General features: G+C 37.1%; 3 protein-coding genes across 7 annotated transcripts; all 3 read right to left on the bottom strand.

Moving 5' to 3' along the window:
* Positions 1 to 4,181: 4,181 nt before the first annotated feature.
* Positions 4,182 to 9,626, bottom strand: LOC102229422 (gastrula zinc finger protein XlCGF57.1-like). Its single transcript, XM_023341097.1, has 3 exons — positions 8,838 to 9,626; positions 8,523 to 8,703; positions 4,182 to 7,765 (listed from the first exon to the last, which is right to left on the bottom strand). Exons 2-3 carry the CDS (start codon positions 8,638 to 8,640, stop codon positions 6,279 to 6,281), a joined length of 1,605 nt encoding a protein of 534 aa, XP_023196865.1. The 5' UTR covers positions 8,641 to 8,703; positions 8,838 to 9,626; the 3' UTR covers positions 4,182 to 6,278.
* Positions 9,627 to 9,665: 39 nt separating this feature from the next.
* LOC102229687 (gastrula zinc finger protein XlCGF57.1-like) lies at positions 9,666 to 14,830 on the bottom strand. Of its 2 annotated transcripts, XM_023341100.1 has the most exons (4): positions 14,393 to 14,830; positions 14,032 to 14,244; positions 12,940 to 13,260; positions 9,666 to 9,800 (listed from the first exon to the last, which is right to left on the bottom strand). In XM_023341100.1, exons 2-4 carry the CDS (start codon positions 14,147 to 14,149, stop codon positions 9,796 to 9,798), a joined length of 444 nt encoding a protein of 147 aa, XP_023196868.1. In that variant the 5' UTR covers positions 14,150 to 14,244; positions 14,393 to 14,830; the 3' UTR covers positions 9,666 to 9,795. The 2 variants fall into 2 exon arrangements, with proteins under 2 accessions (XP_023196868.1, XP_023196867.1); XM_023341099.1 differs by lacking the exon at positions 9,666 to 9,800 and having other exon boundaries at positions 11,616 to 13,260.
* An 88-nt stretch (positions 14,831 to 14,918) lies between these two features.
* On the bottom strand, positions 14,919 to 19,299 carry LOC111609894 (gastrula zinc finger protein XlCGF57.1-like). Of its 4 annotated transcripts, none has more exons than XM_023341103.1 (3): positions 18,900 to 19,299; positions 18,589 to 18,818; positions 14,920 to 17,081 (listed from the first exon to the last, which is right to left on the bottom strand). In XM_023341103.1, exons 2-3 carry the CDS (start codon positions 18,701 to 18,703, stop codon positions 15,850 to 15,852), a joined length of 1,347 nt encoding a protein of 448 aa, XP_023196871.1. In that variant the 5' UTR covers positions 18,704 to 18,818; positions 18,900 to 19,299; the 3' UTR covers positions 14,920 to 15,849. The 4 variants fall into 4 exon arrangements, with proteins under 4 accessions (XP_023196873.1, XP_023196871.1, XP_023196870.1 ...); XM_023341102.1 differs by having other exon boundaries at positions 18,589 to 18,796; XM_023341104.1 differs by having other exon boundaries at positions 18,589 to 18,747.
* Between the last annotated feature and the right edge of the window lie 268 nt (positions 19,300 to 19,567).

Raw genomic sequence — 19,567 nt, 5'->3', positions numbered from 1 at the left:
GCCCCAAAGAAGAGTACCACCCAGACTGTTGCATGCCCAGAGTGAAGCATGGGGGTGGCTCAGTGATGGTTTGGGCTGCCATATCATGGCATTCCCTTGGCTCCATACTTGTGCTAGATGGGCGCGTCACTGCCAAGGACTACCGAACCATTCTGGAGGACCATGTGCATCCATGTATATATACATATATATATATATATATTTAAACAGCACTTACTTTAAGGGCAAACACACCACATGAAACCACACCTTCCTGGATGGCATGTTATACTGTTTCACATTTCCACATTGACACTTTCATCCCTTTGCTTCTCATAAATGTCCTTGTTGAGAGGATAAAATGTTAAATTAACATTCTAGTTATCCAATTATGACATTTTTTATTATAATAAACAATAATTGTTCTTGTTTTTCTCACCTTGTTACTTCCAAGCACCTCTTCACATCTTTTTGGGACTCTCCAAGTGAGTTAAGGAAACCTTTTGTTATGAATATTCTTTTGTTGAAATTAATGAAAACAAAGTGATTTAATTTTTATGTTAAACCAAAATAAGAATGGTTTGTGCATGCTTTACATTTAGCAAAGATGCATTGTCAGATTTATTTCCTTCAGTATCCTTGCAATAGCGATAATAAAGAAATAACATTTTCTACATAATCACATTTGTTCCCTTAACTGCTGGTATGAGTTTTATATCAATAGGATGATATTTGGGGAAAATAGGTATGGCATGCAAATATCGGCAGGCTCAAATTCGATATTGCCAAGAAATGCATCCCCCTCCTAGCTTGAAAAAATAAAGAGTCAAGAGGGATTTTACCTTTTCTACATAATTACACTTATCCTCTTAGCTACTGGTATGAGTTTCATATCAATAGGATAACATTTGAGGAAAAATAGAGGGGACATGCATATTTTGGCAGGGTAATAATAGGCTCTGCCGTAAAATGCATCCCCTGCTAAAATGGAGAAATAAAGAGTTTAGAGTGAAATAGCTTTTTCTACATAATCACACATGTTCTATGACCTACTGGTATACGTTTCATATCAGTAGGATAATATTTGAGAAAAATAGAGGGGGCATGCATATTTTGGCAGGCTAATAATAGGCTCTGCCGTAAAATGCATCCCCTGCTAAAATGGAGAAATAAAGAGTTTAGAGTGAAATAGCTTTTTCTACAAAATCACACTTGTTCTATGAACTGCTGATATAAGTTTTAAATCAATAGGATAAAATTTGAGGAAAATAGGTAGGGCATGCATATTTTGGCAGGCTCGACATCCATATTGCCAAAAAATGCATCCCTGCTAACTTGGATAAATAAAGAGTTTAGAGTGAAATAACTTTTTCTACATAATCAGAGTAGTTGTATGAACAGCTGGTATGAATTTTATAGCAATAGGATAACATTTGAGGAAAATAGGTAGGGCATGCATATTTTGGCAGGCTCGACATCCATATTGCCAAAAAATGCATCCCCTGCTAACTTGGATAAATAAAGAGTTTAGAGTGAAATAACTTTTTCTACATAATCAGAGTAGTTGTATGAACAGCTGGTATGAATTTCATAGCAATAGGATAACATTTGAGGAAAATAGGTAGGGCATGCATATTTTGGCAGGCTAATAATAGGCTTTGCTGTAAAATGCATCCCCTTCTAAAATGGAGAAATAAAGTGTTAAAAGTGGAATAACTTTTTCTACATAATCACACATGTTCTATGAGCTACTGGTATAAGTTTCATATCAATAGGATTATATTTGAGAAAAATAGATAGGGCATGCATATTTTGGCAGGCTCGACATCCATATTGCCAAAAAATGCATCCCCTGCTAACTTGGATAAATAAAGAGTTTAGAGTGAAATAACTTTTTCTACATAATCAGAGTAGTTGTATGAACTGCTGGTATAAGTTTCATAGCAATAGGATAAAATTTGAGAAAAATAGATAGGGCATGCATATTTTGGCAGGCTCGACATCCATATTGCCAAAAAATGCATCCCCTGCTAACTTGGATAAATAAAAATTAAAGAGGGATTTCACCTTTTCTACATAATCAGAGATGTTCTATGAATTACTGGTATGGGTTTTATATCGATAGGATAATATTTGAAGAACATGGAGAGGCCATGCATATTTTGGCAGGCTAATAATAGGCTTTGCTGTACATGCATCCCCTGCTTACATGGAGAAATAAAGAGTCAAGAGTGAAATTACTTTTTCTATACAATCACACTTGTTTTATGAACTGCTGGTATACATTTTGTATCAGTAGAATTATATTTGTGGAAAATATATAAGGCCTACATATATTGGCAAGGTAATAATTTGCTATGCCAGAAAATGCATCCCTCTGCTAACTTGAAAAAATAAAGAGTTAAGAGGGACTTCACCTTTTCTACGTAATGACACTTATTCTCTGTGCAACTGCTTTACGTTTCATATCAACAATAGACAGGGGATACAAATATTGGCAGGCTCAGTCATTAAAATGCATCCCCTCTACATTAATATGCTAGACAGTTAAGCATGATATAAAATGTTCTACATAATGGGCCTCTGTTTTGTAATACTTTAAGCTAATATGATGTTAAAAGAAAAATCGGGAAATTTCAAACCAAATGCGGAGAGCATTTTCTTCAGACACGGACTGAAAAACGTTCGACTCATTTGTCTCAATAAATGTGTAAAAACCGTATTTATTTCAATTAATCTGCGATATAAAACCCATCGTTTTAAGGCTGACATGTTTAAGAAACGTGATATTGTTACGAATATCTTTAAAAGTTTCGTCTTCGGTCATATTTCAGTCCGTTTCCTCATTAAAATGCGAGAGTTTAGAAAGATGCGCGCTCCCGCGACAGGGGATGCAATTCTCGGCAGGCATGCATTTTTGGGCATAACACCTGTCACTAGTGACAGTCCGGCTGAGTGCGAGGCTCTTCTGCGCATGTGTGAAAATAGAACCGCATCACAGTTTTGTATGGAAACCAGGGATTGTTGTAATATATCCGTCTGTAGCTGCTAGCTCTTTTATGCTAGTGTATTGAAGTTGGATATGTTTCATGTGTCTCTGAGAGATGTTTCAGTGAAGACAAGATAAGTTCATGTGTATAACACGTTTCAACAACAAGGCAATTCAAAGTACAGAGTACATGTTCCAGTTGATACTTATTAAAGGCAAATCTAAGCAAAGCAGAGAATCTTGATTTAAAGGAATTTTGTGTCTTAGCATTTTTGCAGGTTTCTGGAAGTTTGTTCCAGATTAGTGGAAAATAATATAAATGCTGCTTCTCCACATTAGGCTCTGATTCTGGGGATGCAAAGTAGACTAGAAAGAGAAGACCTGAGGTTTATATGACAAAATATCTTCAATGTATTTTGGTGCTAAGCCATTCCGTAATTTCTCCTAGCTATAGGCAGCAAGTGTAGGACTTTACATCTGGGGTGATGTGCTCTATTTTCCTGGCTCTAGTGAGAACAAGAACAGCCGCATTCTGGACCAGCTGCTGCTGTCTGATTGATTTTTCAGGCAGACCTGTGAGGACCCTGCTGCAGTAATCAATTCGACTAAAGATAAACGCATGGGTGGCTTTCTCGAGATCTTGCAGGGACATTAGTCCTTTAATCCAGGAAATCAAAATTCTATTAGTCACACCGATCGGAATAAAATGAGGATTTTATTACAAACAAGCCAATTTTACAGACAAGATTTCTAGAGGAAATCAAAGACAAATAGTTTTCCAAAAAGCAAAAAACACAGTTTGTCTTTATGGGAGGGCAGGCTTCACATTTATGGCTTCGTTACTTTAAACATACAGCCGTGCTCAGCAGTTTTATTCTGCAGGCATCTTATTTCCATATATGGCAAACTGTAGCCAACTGTCTGTAAGCACTTAAGCGTCCATACCTCTCCTTCTGGGTCACTCTAAGGTCACATAGAGGCCTCAAGATCAGAGGAGACAAAATGTGATATTAGACACTACACTAGTGTCTTCAAAATCTGATGAAAAATATTTGCATGTCTCATCTATTAATTGGTAGAGTAAATATTTTCTGCAACACAAATCGTAATTGTATAGTAGGGTCTCAAACACAAAAATAGATGTTGCGAGATATATATATATGTGCATAAAAATCAACAATCACAAAAACAAAATAAAAAACCATGGCAGATGTTCTAGCAAAGAATGTTTATTCATCAAAACTGTTCATTATACAAAGACAAATGACAATTTGCTTTCATAATAAATACATCTACAAAGCAGCACATTGACTGCCTTATATGAAACACATTTACCACATCGTAATTAATTTGCAGTTGTCAATTAAACTCTTAAGTGTTTGCAATCATAATGAAGCAGTTCATTTTTACTTAAAATTGTACAACTTAGTTCTTACTTTTGGCCTTCATATGCCCTTAGTGATAACTGTGTAGAAATGCTTCATATAAACGGGCCCACTACTTTTTGATAGTAGCTTCAAATGCTCCAAAAAGTTTCATTTGGCAGTTTAATTTCCTCATCACTGAACTGTGAATGACAAATAATGCTCTCGTTTGTTAAACCTCCAACAGAAACTGAGAGACAAATATTTACAATTAAATATTTATGCTATTACTTTCCAAGTGTGAAACCTTTTACACAGTAAAACTGAGGGTTTTTACCTAAAGTGCTCTGACGGTGCATCCCTTCAGAGTCAGCATGATCAGACTGATGCACTCTTTGAAATGATGTCCAAACTCTACCGAGCTCGCTGATGATTGCCTGATCAGGTTCCAAGTACTAGGTACCAAAACCTCCTTTAAATTTTCACAATAAGAGCCTTAAAATGCACTGGTTTTTTTTTAAAACAATAAACCACAGGATTCTCTCTGCTCATAAACAGCAGCCTCAATCCTGGATTAATTTGTTGCCAACTGATGATTCCTAATAAGTTTGCTTTTTTTAGTAAATGGAATATAAATGATCAACTCTGTAAATTCCCACCTCTAAAATAAGCAAGAAAATGCATGGCACAATCATCGTACTAAAGACAGAAATAAGGCAGCTATAATTACCCATTTGACTTCCAGAAACAGTTCAACTCTTCACATCAAAACTTCACCTTCTTACAGACATTACATGTGGGCATGCAATGAAATTACTGTCACCATCTTAAAATCTGCAGATGTTTAATTCTGGAGGTAATTCTTTTCTAGATTTAGTTATTTGTTTACCATTTCTATATATGACATCTGGGAAATACTGTATATGGTTACAGTCAGGTCTATTTTAAAGATAAACCAGAATGCAACGTGCAAGATAGTCTATATGTTTCAGTAAACTAGCCACAATGCAACATGCATAAACTGAATTAAGACTTAAAAAATACTTTACATTCTACTAAAAATATCCACTTTGGCTGTTAACCTTAGTATGTGATATATTTGTTAGATATTTTCAATGAATAAAAAAAGAAAAGAAACATAAAATGTAGAAATTATACATTTTTATCTCGTATTACCTCTATTTGCAACACTGTATAGCGAAAGAAGGCGACATTTAAAAATGTAATGTTGGCAGAATGAACAAAGCTCTGGAGTGGCAGTACACCCAAGTGAAAACATGGGTGACACTCACAACAGTAGACAGTAGAGAGAATGAAGTAAAAATGTTTATCACAACTGAGAACAGAAGAGGAGCCCATAAAAAGCAACTGATAGAAATATCACTGACCACAGGTCCGTTAAAGCAACAACATGTGGGTTTATGTCTCTAGTCATGTTGTCGACACAGCAAACCTTCGCAATAAGAAGCTGTCCAGGCCTAAAGTGCCCTGAACTTGGAATAGTATGAAGCTAATTTAAACTACAAACAGTAGCCTTTCTGCTCATAAAAAAAATCAACAGTATGATTGCTGGGCGAAATGTGTGTCCATGTTTCAGGCTGTAATTTATCCCCAACATCATTCAATACAGAAGGCATTATAATTGTGTTGGTGAGAATGTCATGGAAAATCTTAAAACTACTACAAGTGATACTAATAACTTTGATGCTGAAGTTAAACTGGATTCTGAGATTAATTTGGGACAATAAGCATAATATAACATTTTCATACTGCTTAAATATCTATTGAGGTTGCCACAATCTAATTAAAATAGGGTTAGAAGTGCTAAGTAGATTTTGTATTCTTTAATCCTTTAATGTGAACAAATCAAAAATAAAATCTTGATCTTAAAAGTAAAAAAAAAAAGTCATGATATTGACCACCATAGTTGACTATCGTCATAATCATTATTTGCAGCCCTCAGTAACATTTATGCATTTCTGGAGAACATCTTGAGAAAATGCTTGACAGGAAACACTATACACAGACGGTTTCTCCCCTGAATGGAGTTTCATGTGACTTTCAAGATGACACTTGTGTTTAAATCTGTTTTTACAGATGTCACAACCATACGGCCTCTCCTCAGAGTGCAGCCTCATGTGTCGTTCCATCTGTATCTCCTTTACAAAACATTTGCCACACTCACTACAGCTAAATTGTGCGGTGTGAACAGCCATGTGTGTTTTCAGACCCCCAGAATGTGAAAATCCCTTACTACAAACAGTACAGGTAAAAGGTTTTTCCCCTGTGTGAACACGCATGTGACTCTTTAGACTCTCTTTTAGTGAAAATCCTTTACTGCAGACATCACAAGTAAACGGTTTCTCACCTGTGTGAACACGCATGTGAGTTTTTAGGCTCTCTTTTAGTGAAAACCCTTGACTGCAGATACTACAAATAAATGGTTTTTCACCTGTGTGAACACGCATATGAGTTTTTAGGCTTTCCTTTTGTGAAAATCCCTTACTGCAAACACTGCAAACAAAAGGTTTCTCTCGTGTGTGAACATGCATGTGACTCTTTAGACTTTGTTGTCGTGAAAACCCTTTACTACAAAGAGAACAAATGAATGGTTTTTCTCCTGTGTGAACACGCAAATGGCTTTTTAGACTCTCTTTTTGTGAAAACCCTTTACTGCAAATATTACAAACGAATGGTTTCTCTGTGGTGTGGATCCACATGTGATTTTTAAGACTTTCCTTTACCCTAAATCTTGTACCACAAACATCACAAGGAAATGGTTTTTCTCCTGAATGGACCTTCATGTGAGTAGTAAGAAACTTCTTTGCATGAAATCTTTTGCCACAATGGTCACAGGCGAACGGTCTCTCTCCAGTGTGACGTCTCATATGTGTCTGAAGAGAACTCTTCTCTCTAAATCCTTTACTACAAATATCACAGTTATGTTCTCTATTTGCAGTATGTGTCATCATATGTAATTTAACATGAGACTTGCGTTTGAACCTTTTGCCGCAAACATTGCAATCAAACGGCCTCTCTCCTGCATCGACTCCCACTTTAGCTGAGTTTGTGGAACACAATTTGGATCTTTTACCATTTTTGTGAACTTTCATTTTACTTTGTTGAGAAGAACACACTGGACCAGGGTTTCTGTCCGGTTCTGATATTCCACAGTCCTGTCTATCAGTTTGTGTCATGTGGTTAGCCAAACTGCTGATTGGTGGTTCTATCTTTCTGTGGTCATCAATTTTGATCACCCGTACCTCTGATAACTGAGGTTTCTCTTCATTTTCTTTCTTCACAGTAAGCTGCTCTGCCTCCTGACTGATCCACAGTTCCTCCTCCTCTTCCTTTATGTGGGGATCTGGGTCCTGCTGATCCAAACTAGGGTTCCAGTCAAGGGGAAGCACTTTAATTTCGAACATCTGAAGAACTTGGAACAACAAAACACACAGGAGCATTATTGACGCACATTATTTAAGGATTACGAAATTAACATTAAAAAATGAAAGCCATTCTCTTTCATTTTTCAACTCTAAGAAAAAAAAAATCTGCTCAATATGATAATGGCAAGCATGTTTAAAAATACTTTGTTTCAATTATATTGATCAATTTTAAATTCCAGCAGATGACGTACATAATAGGCATTAGGAATGATCCCTGAGGTACAACCCAAGTCGCATTTGGTGGAAGTGGAGATCTGTTGCAAAACAATTTCCACACCAAACCTACTTTTTGTTAAGAAAGTTCAATGCAAGCAAGCCTGTGTCAGAATGTTGTGATCAAGTGAATAAATATGTTTTTAAAATAACCAGAAACAGGCTGCATAGTGTGGTTACCATCTAAAAACTTTTTCAATCATTTTCTACTTTTATGGTTTCTGTAATTACTTTATGCTTTTTCCTGAAACTAGATTAGGTCATATTTTCTGTAAAAGTAAAGGGGGAGAAAAAGTGGCCCAATTGTTACTTATCAATAATCACCATTTTAAAAAAGGGGCAACAGCTGGGTAGATTTGCAGATGAAGGAAATCTCACCAGAATTTAGGGATATATTAAAGTCATCTAAAAGAAATACAGGTCAGGACCCAGTGGACTTTTAGAATCCAAAGATATAATGGCGGTCATTTTGCAACTTCCCATTAAGAGTTTATTTACTCCAATCCAGATATAAAAATGTGTGTCACTTACTGAGATCTTTGCTGTCTTGTGTCTCCTGACCCAGTTCTGATGTGGATGCTGCAGGCATGGAGGGCTCCAAGCTGAACCCTCCAAGTTCATCAGCTTCAACCTTCATCATCTCAGTCATCCTCGCTCCTCTCTGAAGTCTCCTTTTCCTTCTCACAATCCTTGTTTACAACCTTCACATGTTCTAGAAGATCAAGGTTTCAGTCATGTACGCTATATTAACTGTTTTAATGCTCTCTAAAAACTGAAGTAAGACACAAAAAAACATCTGATCAAGTAAAGTGGATTAACGAATGTAAACAGAGCAGAGTCTGATACCTTGGTCAGTAGTTCTGGACCCACTCTGTAACTTCCCCCGGTCTCTGTCCTCAGCCGGACATAAAGGCTTCCCCACAATGTCACAAACTCCGAGTGTAGGTTTGCCTTCTGGCGTCAAACCATTAACATTTGATTGCTTCGACCTCTAAAACAGTGATTTAAGTCTCTGTTGTTAGCTGCTTTAGCTCCACGGTGGCTAACAGTCAATTTTGCTAATTGAAAACAATGACATTATTTACCGCAAACATCGGACAGATATAACCAGAAGGGTTTCATGCAAACATGTACGCGGAATATCCTCAGCACGACTGTCAAGAAGAGAGTCAGACACCAATTACGCCCCTTTTATACAGACAATTCCTGACGTTTTTCTCTCAAAACAAAAACATTTAAGCTAGCATTGCTACATCCGGGTAACTTCCTCTTAGATAACCAATGAATGACAAGTAGAGCTCTGACTCGAAAAAGCCCGTCCTGTTTCAACCACTAGCTTTTCACAATTAAAGGTGCAATATTGTGTAAAATAGACTTTTTTTAAGCTTTGCATAATATTATTACTAATTTATCGAAAACATACCTGGGATGTTGCCTTGATTCTTTTACACATGTTTGAGTAATCCTTTAATCTCCTATGACAACCATTTAGCTGTGCAAAACGCCTGGATGGCCCTAGCGCTGCCCTCGAAGCGTAGTTCCTCTTCCGACCTTCTGTCTCACAGAGAACCCTTCCCCCGTGGCTCCCCCATCCAGCTCCTTCAAACTAGCCAGCAGCAATTAGCAAACACCTGGTGGAACTGGGCATCTGCTGAGCTTATTATACGAGCTACGTCTCAGTGCAACGCTGGTGAAAACATTGTTAAAGGAAATTTGACTTTGTAATTTAATTTAAGGGACTGCTGACCAGGATTTATCCCTCCTCTTACCCTATAACTGCTGAAGAGAGGCACCATCCCCAACACTACCCTACGAGAGAGAAGGAAAAAGGAAAAAAAAAAGAGAGAATCAAACTTTAAGTAAGAAAAAGAAATCTCATGGTGTGTTAAACTAATGTAGCCAGAAGAAGCTAAAACAGAAGAGCTGCAGGGAGAGGAAAAGACATAATTACAGATTGGCTAAAAAGTTCAGGCACAAAGACATTTTAGTGTTTATTTAACAAATCGATTATTCTTACTTACAAAGGTTTTGTAACCGTGTATCAAACTGACAAAAATTCAGTCAACATTTCTCATAATTCTTTTCATTTACAGAAACAAACTTGAGACATTTTTTTTTTTACATTCAATACTTTCACCAAACTGGTGTGTCCCAAAAATATTAGAATAAAAATATTATATTGAATCTTGTAAAAGAAAGAAGAGTTGTGTAAGCCATAAATACTATTCTTATTTAAGCACCATGATGTGGAATGGTCACTAGTGGGGCCGAGCAGATTCGGCCAACAGTCGCAATAAAATCAGAATTTAAGCTCAGTTATCTTCTCTGATGCCAATCACACAACATTCAGTGATCTGCACACCAATCTGACTGTACAGTACATCTCTACTTTATACAGTAATAGCTTCATAAAGTGTTTAAACAAGACCCAATGAACGATAGGGAATGTGACCTGCAAAGTTTGTGGATGAAAAGTGCCAAGTTGGAGTTTATTCTTCCTTTTTCTTTGTCAAAACCTTTCCTTAAAAAGGCATTTCAGGATTTTACAAATCCAGATTTTGCAAGAAACTCTTAATACCAACACTCATACTTTTTATTGGGTTACATCTTGTTTCCCTTAAAACGTTCTTGAATGTTACATTTTATGTTTAATAATTTAAAGGCCTGTTACAAGAATTACTAATATGACATTAATTTATTCTAGCTCCAACATAACGTTGGCACACTCTCTGCAGAATTTTTATTTAGCCACATCCGAGAGTTTTCAAGCATTAACCTCCTTTTTATGGTAATTAAACACCATTTCAGTCAGACCCAGGACAGGACTTTGACTAGGCCAATCCAAAATTTAAATTTTTGTTCTTTGGAGGGGGACTTGCTGGTGTGCTTTGGATTTTTGTTCCCCTGCAGAAATCAAGTGCTCTTTGGTTTGAGGTCACAGATGGCCAAACATTTTCCTTCAGGATGTTTTAGTGGACAACAGAATTCATGGTTCAATTTATCACAGCAAGTCTTCAAGGTCCTGAAGGAGCAAAAAAGCTCCAGACCATTACATTTTCAAAACCATATTTCATTTCTGGCATGATGTTCCTTTTCCTGGCTTTTGAGGATCTTTTGAGATCTGTTCCACACAACAGGCAGGTCCTATTGAAGGTGTGGCTAAAGAAATTGAAGTAATTTTTCCAAAGTTGTGACTCGGGTTTGGATTTTTTCCCTTTCACAAAAAAAACAACAAACACCTACATTAAAACACCGCATTTTGTGACTAAATAAGATAAATTTGTCCATTATTTAAATTTATCTGGTCTAAAACATGTGTGACAAACTTACAAAAAATAATGGGGGGAAAACAATTTTTGTTACTGCTGTATTTTCATCTCATTACTTTGTGTAAGGTATGCAACTTCTTTTATCAAGTATGATATTTGCATTTGGATAAAGTTTGATAGATTTGAGATTGAAGAAGAAAATATTTCTTAAGACTTTCAGTATATTAATATAATAAGGTAGCGTCATCAGTTGATATCATTATTGGCTCACTATTTATGAAGCCTACAGTATTTTTAAGTATGGAACCATCCCTAAAAAGACAAAGAAATATTTTTTAAATACATGTTTTCCAACTCTTTTTTTAAGTTTAAAATGATATAATAATAATAATAATAATAATAATAATAATAATAATAATGTCTTCATTATTATGTCATAAAAATGAAGGCATTATCATTTTTAAGTTAAGTAATTCTTGAGCTTAAAACTGTAAATGTGGACAAAATAATAATGGAGGCATTATTATTCTGGTGTTCATTCTTTATCCAGAATGAAAAACTAATGGAGCTCCACAGAAAATCACAAACAAAATCCTTATAATTGAAAAAAATTTGACAAACCAACTGACAATATCAAGCGTTGCAGCCTTCATGAACGGCCATGTGTCTCGTCAAATTTCCATGTCGTGAAAACGCTTTACTGCAAACACTACAAACAAACGGCTTCTCTCCCGAATGGACTCGCATGTGATTTTCAAGATGGAGCCTTTTATTAAATCTGCTCCTACAGACTTCACAACTAAATGGCCTCTCCGCTGTGTGGAGTTTGACATGCCGCATTAACTGTGTTTCCTTCACAAAACGTTTGCTACAGTCGCCACAGCTAAACAGTGCAGTGTGAACCTCCATGTGGTTTTTCAGACTCTGTTGTCGTGTAAATCCTTTATCACACACACTACAAATAAACATTTTCTCTCCCGTGTGAACACGCATGTGTCCACTCAGAGTCTCTTGTTTTGAAAATCCCTTACTGCAAACATGACATATAAATGGGTCTTCTCCTGTGTGAATACGCATGTGTCTCTCCAGAGTATCTTGTTTAAAAAATCGTTTACTACAAACACTACAAATAAATGACTTCTCCTGTGCATGAACACGCATGTGTCTCTTTAATTGAGTTTGTTGTGAAAATCCCTCACTGCAAACACCGCAAATAAATTGCTTCTCTCCTGTGTGAACACTCATGTGCCTCTTTAGATGATGTTGTAGGGAAAATGCTTTACTACAAACATGACATACAAATGGTTTCTCTGTGGTGTGGATCCTCACGTGCCTTGTTAGAGTTCCTTTTGTTTTAAATCTTGTTCCACAGACATAGCAAGAAAAGGGTTTTTCTCCTGAATGGACTCTTAGGTGCATCTTAAGAATAGCTTTTGCATGAAACGTTTTACCACAATCTTCACAAGCAAATGGTCTCTCTCCAGTGTGGAGTCTCATATGTGTCTGAAGAGCACGCTTTTCTTCAAATCCTTTACCACAAAAATCACAGCTATGTTCCCTGATTCCAGTGTGAATCATCATGTGCATTTTGAAAGTCGTGTAATTTTTGAAACTTTTGCCACAAATATTGCAACTGAAATGTTCGTGCCCTGTTTGGACTCCAATCTGAGCAATCTTACTTTGTTGAGAGAAACATACTGGAACTGGGCCCCTGTTTGGTTCTGGAGTCCTACAGTCATCTTCTTCAAGTTCTGTTTCTATCTGTTTAACTAAGTTGCTGCTTGGAGCTTCTGTATCTCCATTGTCTTCAGTTTTGATCTGATGAAGCTCTGACAACTGAGGTTTCTCTTCATCTTCAGTTTTCACAGTAAGCTGCTCTTCCTCCTGTCTGATCCACAGCTCCTCCTCTTCCTTCTTTACAAGAGGGCGCTCTGGGTCCTGCTTGTCCACATTGGAGCTCCAGTCCTGGGGAACCTTTTTAATCACCAAAATCTGATGAACTGGGGACAAGAAAATGCACGGAGACATTGTTAAATGCTCATAATAAAATAAGATGTTATTATTTACGTAGCCAAAATGTCTGCAGACTTTTTCTAGCTTCCAATCTACAAAAAAAATAAATAAAATCAAACTGGGCATGCCGTGGTGGCGTAGCGGTTAGCGCGACCCGTATTTGGAGGCCTTCAGTCCTCGACGCGGCCGTCGCGGGTTCGACTCCCAGACCCGACGACATTTGCCGCATGTCTTCCCCCCTCTCCTTCCCTGTTTCCTGTCAGCCCATTGTCACATAAGGGACACTAGAGCCCACAAAAAAAATCCAACTAAACCGTTCAAGCTGAATGTTTCGCTCATGACACATTTGGACAAACCCAATTTTTATTACCATAAGCCTGCAAAAGTTGTGCAATCTGAAAATTTCCAAAGTTTCTGAAAGATGAAGACGTGCACTTCACATTCAACTTGTGGGTATTACAGTAATTTTATGGCGTTGTATTTTTTGTCCCCTGTGGTCTGTTCAACATTCTAGCCACCTGTTTTTTAACTGAACAGCAAAAATGGAGCTGTCCTGGTTAGGAGAAATGTCAGCAGTTGGATATATGAGGGGCCCCCTGATGAACAGCTTAACAATTCAAGGTGAATTCTGCCTCTGTTGCAATGACAGAAGTGATACTTGCATATATTTATCACTTTGATTGTTTCCACAGTTTATTTACTCTTTTATAACTTCTGGTTGTTAATTTTCTCCAATTCAGAAAATGTGTGTCACTTACTGAGATCTTTGCTGTCTTGTGTTTCCTCCTCCAGTTCTGACACGGTTGCTGCAGGCAGGAGGGGCTCCAAGCTGAGCCCTCCAGGTTCATGTGTTTCAACCTTCATCATCTCAGTCATCCTCGCACCACCTGTGGTTTTTGTCTTCAGCCTTCACATGTTCTGGTAGGTCAAGGTTCTGGTCTTATAACCAGTAAATTCTGTCTTTCTGCTGCCTGAAATTGGAACCAGACACAAATCAGCCTCTGATCAAATAAAGTGTGTTAACAGAAAATGTAAAGAGCTGAACTGCTGCTACAGAGCAGGTCTGATATCTTGGTCAGTAGGTCTGGGTTCACTCGGCTTCAGTCTCTCGGTTCTCACCTGGACCATAAGGTTGGAGGAACTGTCCACAGACGATGTGGTCCTCCCTGCACAGTCTCACAAACCCAGTAGTTTGGACTCGTGTTGCAGCGTTAAACCATAAACATTTTAAAACATCGATTAAGTCCCTGTTGTTAGCTGGTTTAGCCCTATGGTGGCTAACGGGCCATTCACTTTGCTAAGGAAGGCTATTTATATTATGTGCGGGAAAGTTCGCCAAGAAATACTCACAGCAGCTCAAAACAAACACGAAGACGCAATATTTACAAGAGCACTGTAAACTAGACTGTGTGACATCAACCAGAGACTTTCTTTTTACACAAAATCTAAGATGTTTTTCTTTTGAGATTTAGCTAATCCAGCTAGCATTGCTACATCCGGTTACTTCCTCCTCCCTGGCCAATTAGTGACAAGTAAAACACCTATTTTGGAAAACGATTTCCACTTTCCTCCGTTAGTTTTTCAGAATAAAAGAACCTAACTGCATATTATATAAATACCATTTAACAGACGTATATTATAATATTTACTTCCACAGTCACTATGATTACTATTTTGAACTCTAACAGTACATAATTACAGCTCAGGACTACAAATAAATGTAGATATTGTCCCGTTATCCTCATTTTATTTCCTCATTTGTGTCTTTTCATGCATTGTCATAGATGATTGCAAACTTCAGTTTGAAAGTGTTCAATATTTCTGCATTATATCAGTTGTGGGACTAAATTATTTACTGAATTATCATATCTCCAAAACAACAATAACCAAAACGTAAGTGGAGGAGTGTGGAGTATTTGTCTGATAAACAAATGTGAACAATAAATTAACTTTAATTTTCAAGTTTATTTCTAATAAACTTGAAAATTTATTAAAAAAAAATTTCTTTTGTGCAATGGACCTTTCTCGTATCCTTTTAAAAACACCAGTCAAGTTTGAGAGAGTGGAAGCATTTAGCATAACAACAGTACTCTACAAACTTTACAAAGACATTAAGATGCATTATTTGGAGTCAAGTCAAACACATAATAATACATAAAAATAACAATAAATATGTAAAACAATGCACAACTAAACATTATCTAAAATTTTAGATACTGCCATATACTCTGTCCACCAACTTTGTGGATTTGTAAATGAGCAAAAATAAGATTATCACATAGCACAACATTTCTTGTCAGGTCCATGAAAACTTAACTTTTACATGTAAGATTTTGAGATCTTTGAGCACAACACCTCACCAAGGATGTATACTTTTGAGATGCCAGGCTGACACTAGGATGTTTTGGCAGTTTTCATGGATTAAATCTATGGCCTATGAGGCCATTTGAATTGATTTGCAAAACCGTACAAATCAAATCAACTGTACTTAACAGCTCTTCCTATTAGGGCAACTATTTTCACTTTCCCTTTACATAAATTTGTATGACAGGGAAAACCTGTTCCTTTACCACAATTTATCTTCTGTGTGAGCACACGTGTCTCTTTAGAGACTCTTGTTTTGAAAATGCTTTAGCACAAACTCTACAAACAAATGGTTTCTCTCCTGTGTGAACACGCATGTGACTTTTCAGATGAATTTGTTGTGAGAATCCTTTAGAACAAAGACCACAAATGAATGGTTTTTCACCAGTGTGAACACACATGTGTCTCTTTAGTGTCTCTTTTTGTGAAAATCCCTTACTGCAAACACTACAAATAAATGGTTTTTCTCCTGTGTGAACACACATGTGTCTCTTTAAGGTCTCGTTTTGTGAAAATCCTTTGGAACAAACACTACAAGTAAACGGCTTTTCTCCGGTATGAATGCGCATGTGAATCTTAAGATGAATTTGTTGTGAAAATCCTTTAGTACAAACACTACAAGTGAACAGCTTCTCTCCTGTGTGGACACACATGTGACTCTTTAAGTGAACTTGAAGTGAAAATCCTTTACTGCACACGGTACACACAAATGGTTTCTCTGCTGTGTGAATCATCATGTGGTTTTTAAGAGTTCCCTTCATTTTAAATCTCGTACCACAAATGTCACATGGAAAAGGTTTTTCCCCTGAATGAACCTTCAGGTGAGTTTTAAGACTTGTCTTTGCATGAAACCTTTTATCACATTGGTCACAGGCAAAAGGTTTCTCTCCAGTGTGGAGTCTCATGTGTGTCTGAAGATAATGTTTTTCTTTAAATCCTTTCCCACAGACATTACAGCTATGCTCTTTATTGCCTGTGTGGATCATCATGTGTAATTTAACATTAGTCTTACGTTTGAATCTTTTACCACAAAAATTGCAATGAAATGGGCTTCCTCCGGTAGGAGCTATGAATTTGGAATGAAGATCAAGTGTTTTTCTTTTCCCCTTAACTGTCACCTCAGTTTGTCGAAAAGAACATGTTGGACTTGTGTTCCCGTCTGGTTCTGGTCTGACACAGTCCTCTTCTTCAGTTTCTGTTTCCATCTGTTCACCTGAGTTGCTGGTTGAATCTTCAGTATCTCTGTGGTCTTCAGTTTTGATCTGATGAGGCTTTGATAATGGAGTTTTCTCTTCATCTTCACCCTTTGCAGTGTGCTGATCTTCCTCCTGACTGATCCATTGTTCCTCATCTTCCTCCTTTATGTGGGGGATTTCTGGGTCCTGCTGGTCCAAACTGGGGCTCCAGTCATGGGGAACCACTTTAATCACCAACATCTGATGGCCTGGGAATATTGAAAAATACATGAACATCAATATTAGTTTACAAATACTTATAAGAGTAAAAATAATTTTTTTTAAATTCTGAAAAGAAAGGTGAAAAAGTACATTTTAAAGTGCTTAACATGATAGAAACATAATAAAATAAACAAACAAGCAACAAACATTAAATTTGGTCAAATATCAAAATAATCGAGAATAAACATCATTAAATATATTGTTCCAGTTGCTTCCATTCACAAGACTTTTTAGGCTCCAGATAAGTGGAGATGAGACAACTGTAGTTTTCAGCAATGCTACTGTTAGTGTTTGGTACAGAACAGAACAGATCAGAGTTTTTAGAGATGTTGGAGGAGCTTCTGCTAATACACAATAACCCACTTTGAGCTTCCTTCTGTACTGTATGAACTCATTGCTGCTCTTGCTTTGCTGTTGTGAAAATATTTTTAGTTTTTCATTATCTAAGACTAGTAGCACAATTCGTCTCACTTAGGAAAATTGTGAAATCATCTACCTGAGGAAAGTCTGTGCAAATGTATATATATAGAGAGAGAGAGGACAGAAAACTGCCGCTGCAGATACTGACATTAAAGATATCATAATACACAGCTTCCATCACAATTGGCAGGGCAGCAACTTTCTTTCTGTTCATATCACACAGCTCTAGTAATTACCCATCTTAGTTTGGTATATCCCAGAAACTTGACTGCAGTTAAGCTTTCTTTCTGTTTAGCTACCTGTCAAATTCTACTCTGCTGAAGTGGGTGAAGAGTGACAGGAATTAATCACTTTCTCAAAAATAATCTCTGATCTCCATCCTGTTGTGTACTCATAGTTAGCAGAAAGAGAAGAAAAAGTGGAGCTTAGATATGTATGGTTGATATGGGTTAGCTTGCTGCTGCCCAGGTGTTCAGATAGTCCATGGTTAATTTTTTAACCATAATAAATATCATATTATAGTGTAGATTTGTCATGATACACATTACATGTTGCAACATACAGACCCTGTTCTTCATCACTGTAGCAGTGTTCAACTCTGCAATAAAGCTCCAAACACTGATTCGGACTCTGACCTTCCTCTCAACAAGAAGACAAAAGTAACAGATTTTTTTTCAGTTGCTTTTAAACCGTTCATTATCAAAACAAAACTAATAAGATGAGCAAATATATCTGCAATACTATTTCTAAAAAATCTGGCAAACACGATATACTAAAACCCCAATACCAACAGTACGTAAGCCAAGCAGTAACACATTAGAAAACAGTTCAACACAGAGCAATGATTAGAGCACCAAACTATTAACCCATTTCAGGGTTTGTTGGATTTCCAACTAAGCTTTGTTCTTGTTGCACAGTTTTCATATCATGTTCTGGATGCTGCATTGGGTAGAGATGTGTGTCCTCAGAGAACAACACTCCTGCAGCAGGAGTTTACCTAATAAATACAGTCTGGTTATACATCCTCCGGGCAAAGTTAATTTGATTCTAAACAAACCATTGTGTGTCACTTACTGACATCTTTGCTGTCTTGAGTCTGCTCCAGTTCTGAATTGGATGCTTCAGGTATTGAGGCCTCCAAACTGAGCTCTCTGGGTTTGCCTGCTTCAACGTTCATCAATGCAGACATTCTTGCTCGGCTTTCACGATTCTTGTCTTCAACCTTCACATGTTCTAGAAGATCAAGGTTTCAGTCATGTGACCTGCATATTGTTTTTCTCTGCTGTATGGACACAAATCAGCATCTGATAAAATAAGAGTGTATTAACAAAAGATGTAAACAGTAGCACAGCTAAAGCGATGCTGCAGAGCAGAGAGTGGTTTACCTTGGGCAGATGTTCTGGGTCCACTCTGTCTCCAGTCTCTCGGTCTGGAAGTGTCCACACATGATCTGGTGTTCCACTCACAGCCTCGCAAAACTTAAGAGTGTGGATTTGTCCTGTAGCAATAACCACAAACTTTTAAACGCTTCAACCTCAGAAAGTCTCTGCTTTTGCTCCACAGAGTCTAATAGTCAATTCCGGTTGCTAATCAGAGCTAATTACATTCCGTGCAGAAAACCTCCGCCGGAGGTAATCTCAGCGACTGAAAAAGAAATGCACAACAGCGACATTTTCACGAAAAATATCAAGTGCCTAATCGAAAACACCAGTCACACACTCATTTTACACCATCTTTAAAACGGTTTTCTGTTAGGGCTAAGCTAGTCAAGCTAACATCCGGTTACTTCCTGTTCGTTGGCCAATCAATGACCAGTAAAGTCCCGATTCGACAAAACTATTTCTCGTAATCAGCATTGTTTTTAATAGTAATATTAGTCTATGCTTCACTGGCCAAGTTTGCGCGCACACACGAGAAATTTAACTCCATTTCCACTTATCGTAGAAGTGGAACAAATATGTGTATTTTGTAATATGTTATATATCTTTTCAACCATATATAAAAAAAGCTCAATTCAAACATCAGTTATTTAATATAACTAGGTGACATGGGT

The sequence above is a fragment of the Xiphophorus maculatus genome, chromosome 10 (assembly GCF_002775205.1).
Source record: "Xiphophorus maculatus strain JP 163 A chromosome 10, X_maculatus-5.0-male, whole genome shotgun sequence".
Taxonomy (NCBI): Eukaryota; Metazoa; Chordata; class Actinopteri; order Cyprinodontiformes; family Poeciliidae; genus Xiphophorus; species Xiphophorus maculatus.
This window is presented reverse-complemented; position numbering and strand designations above follow the sequence as displayed.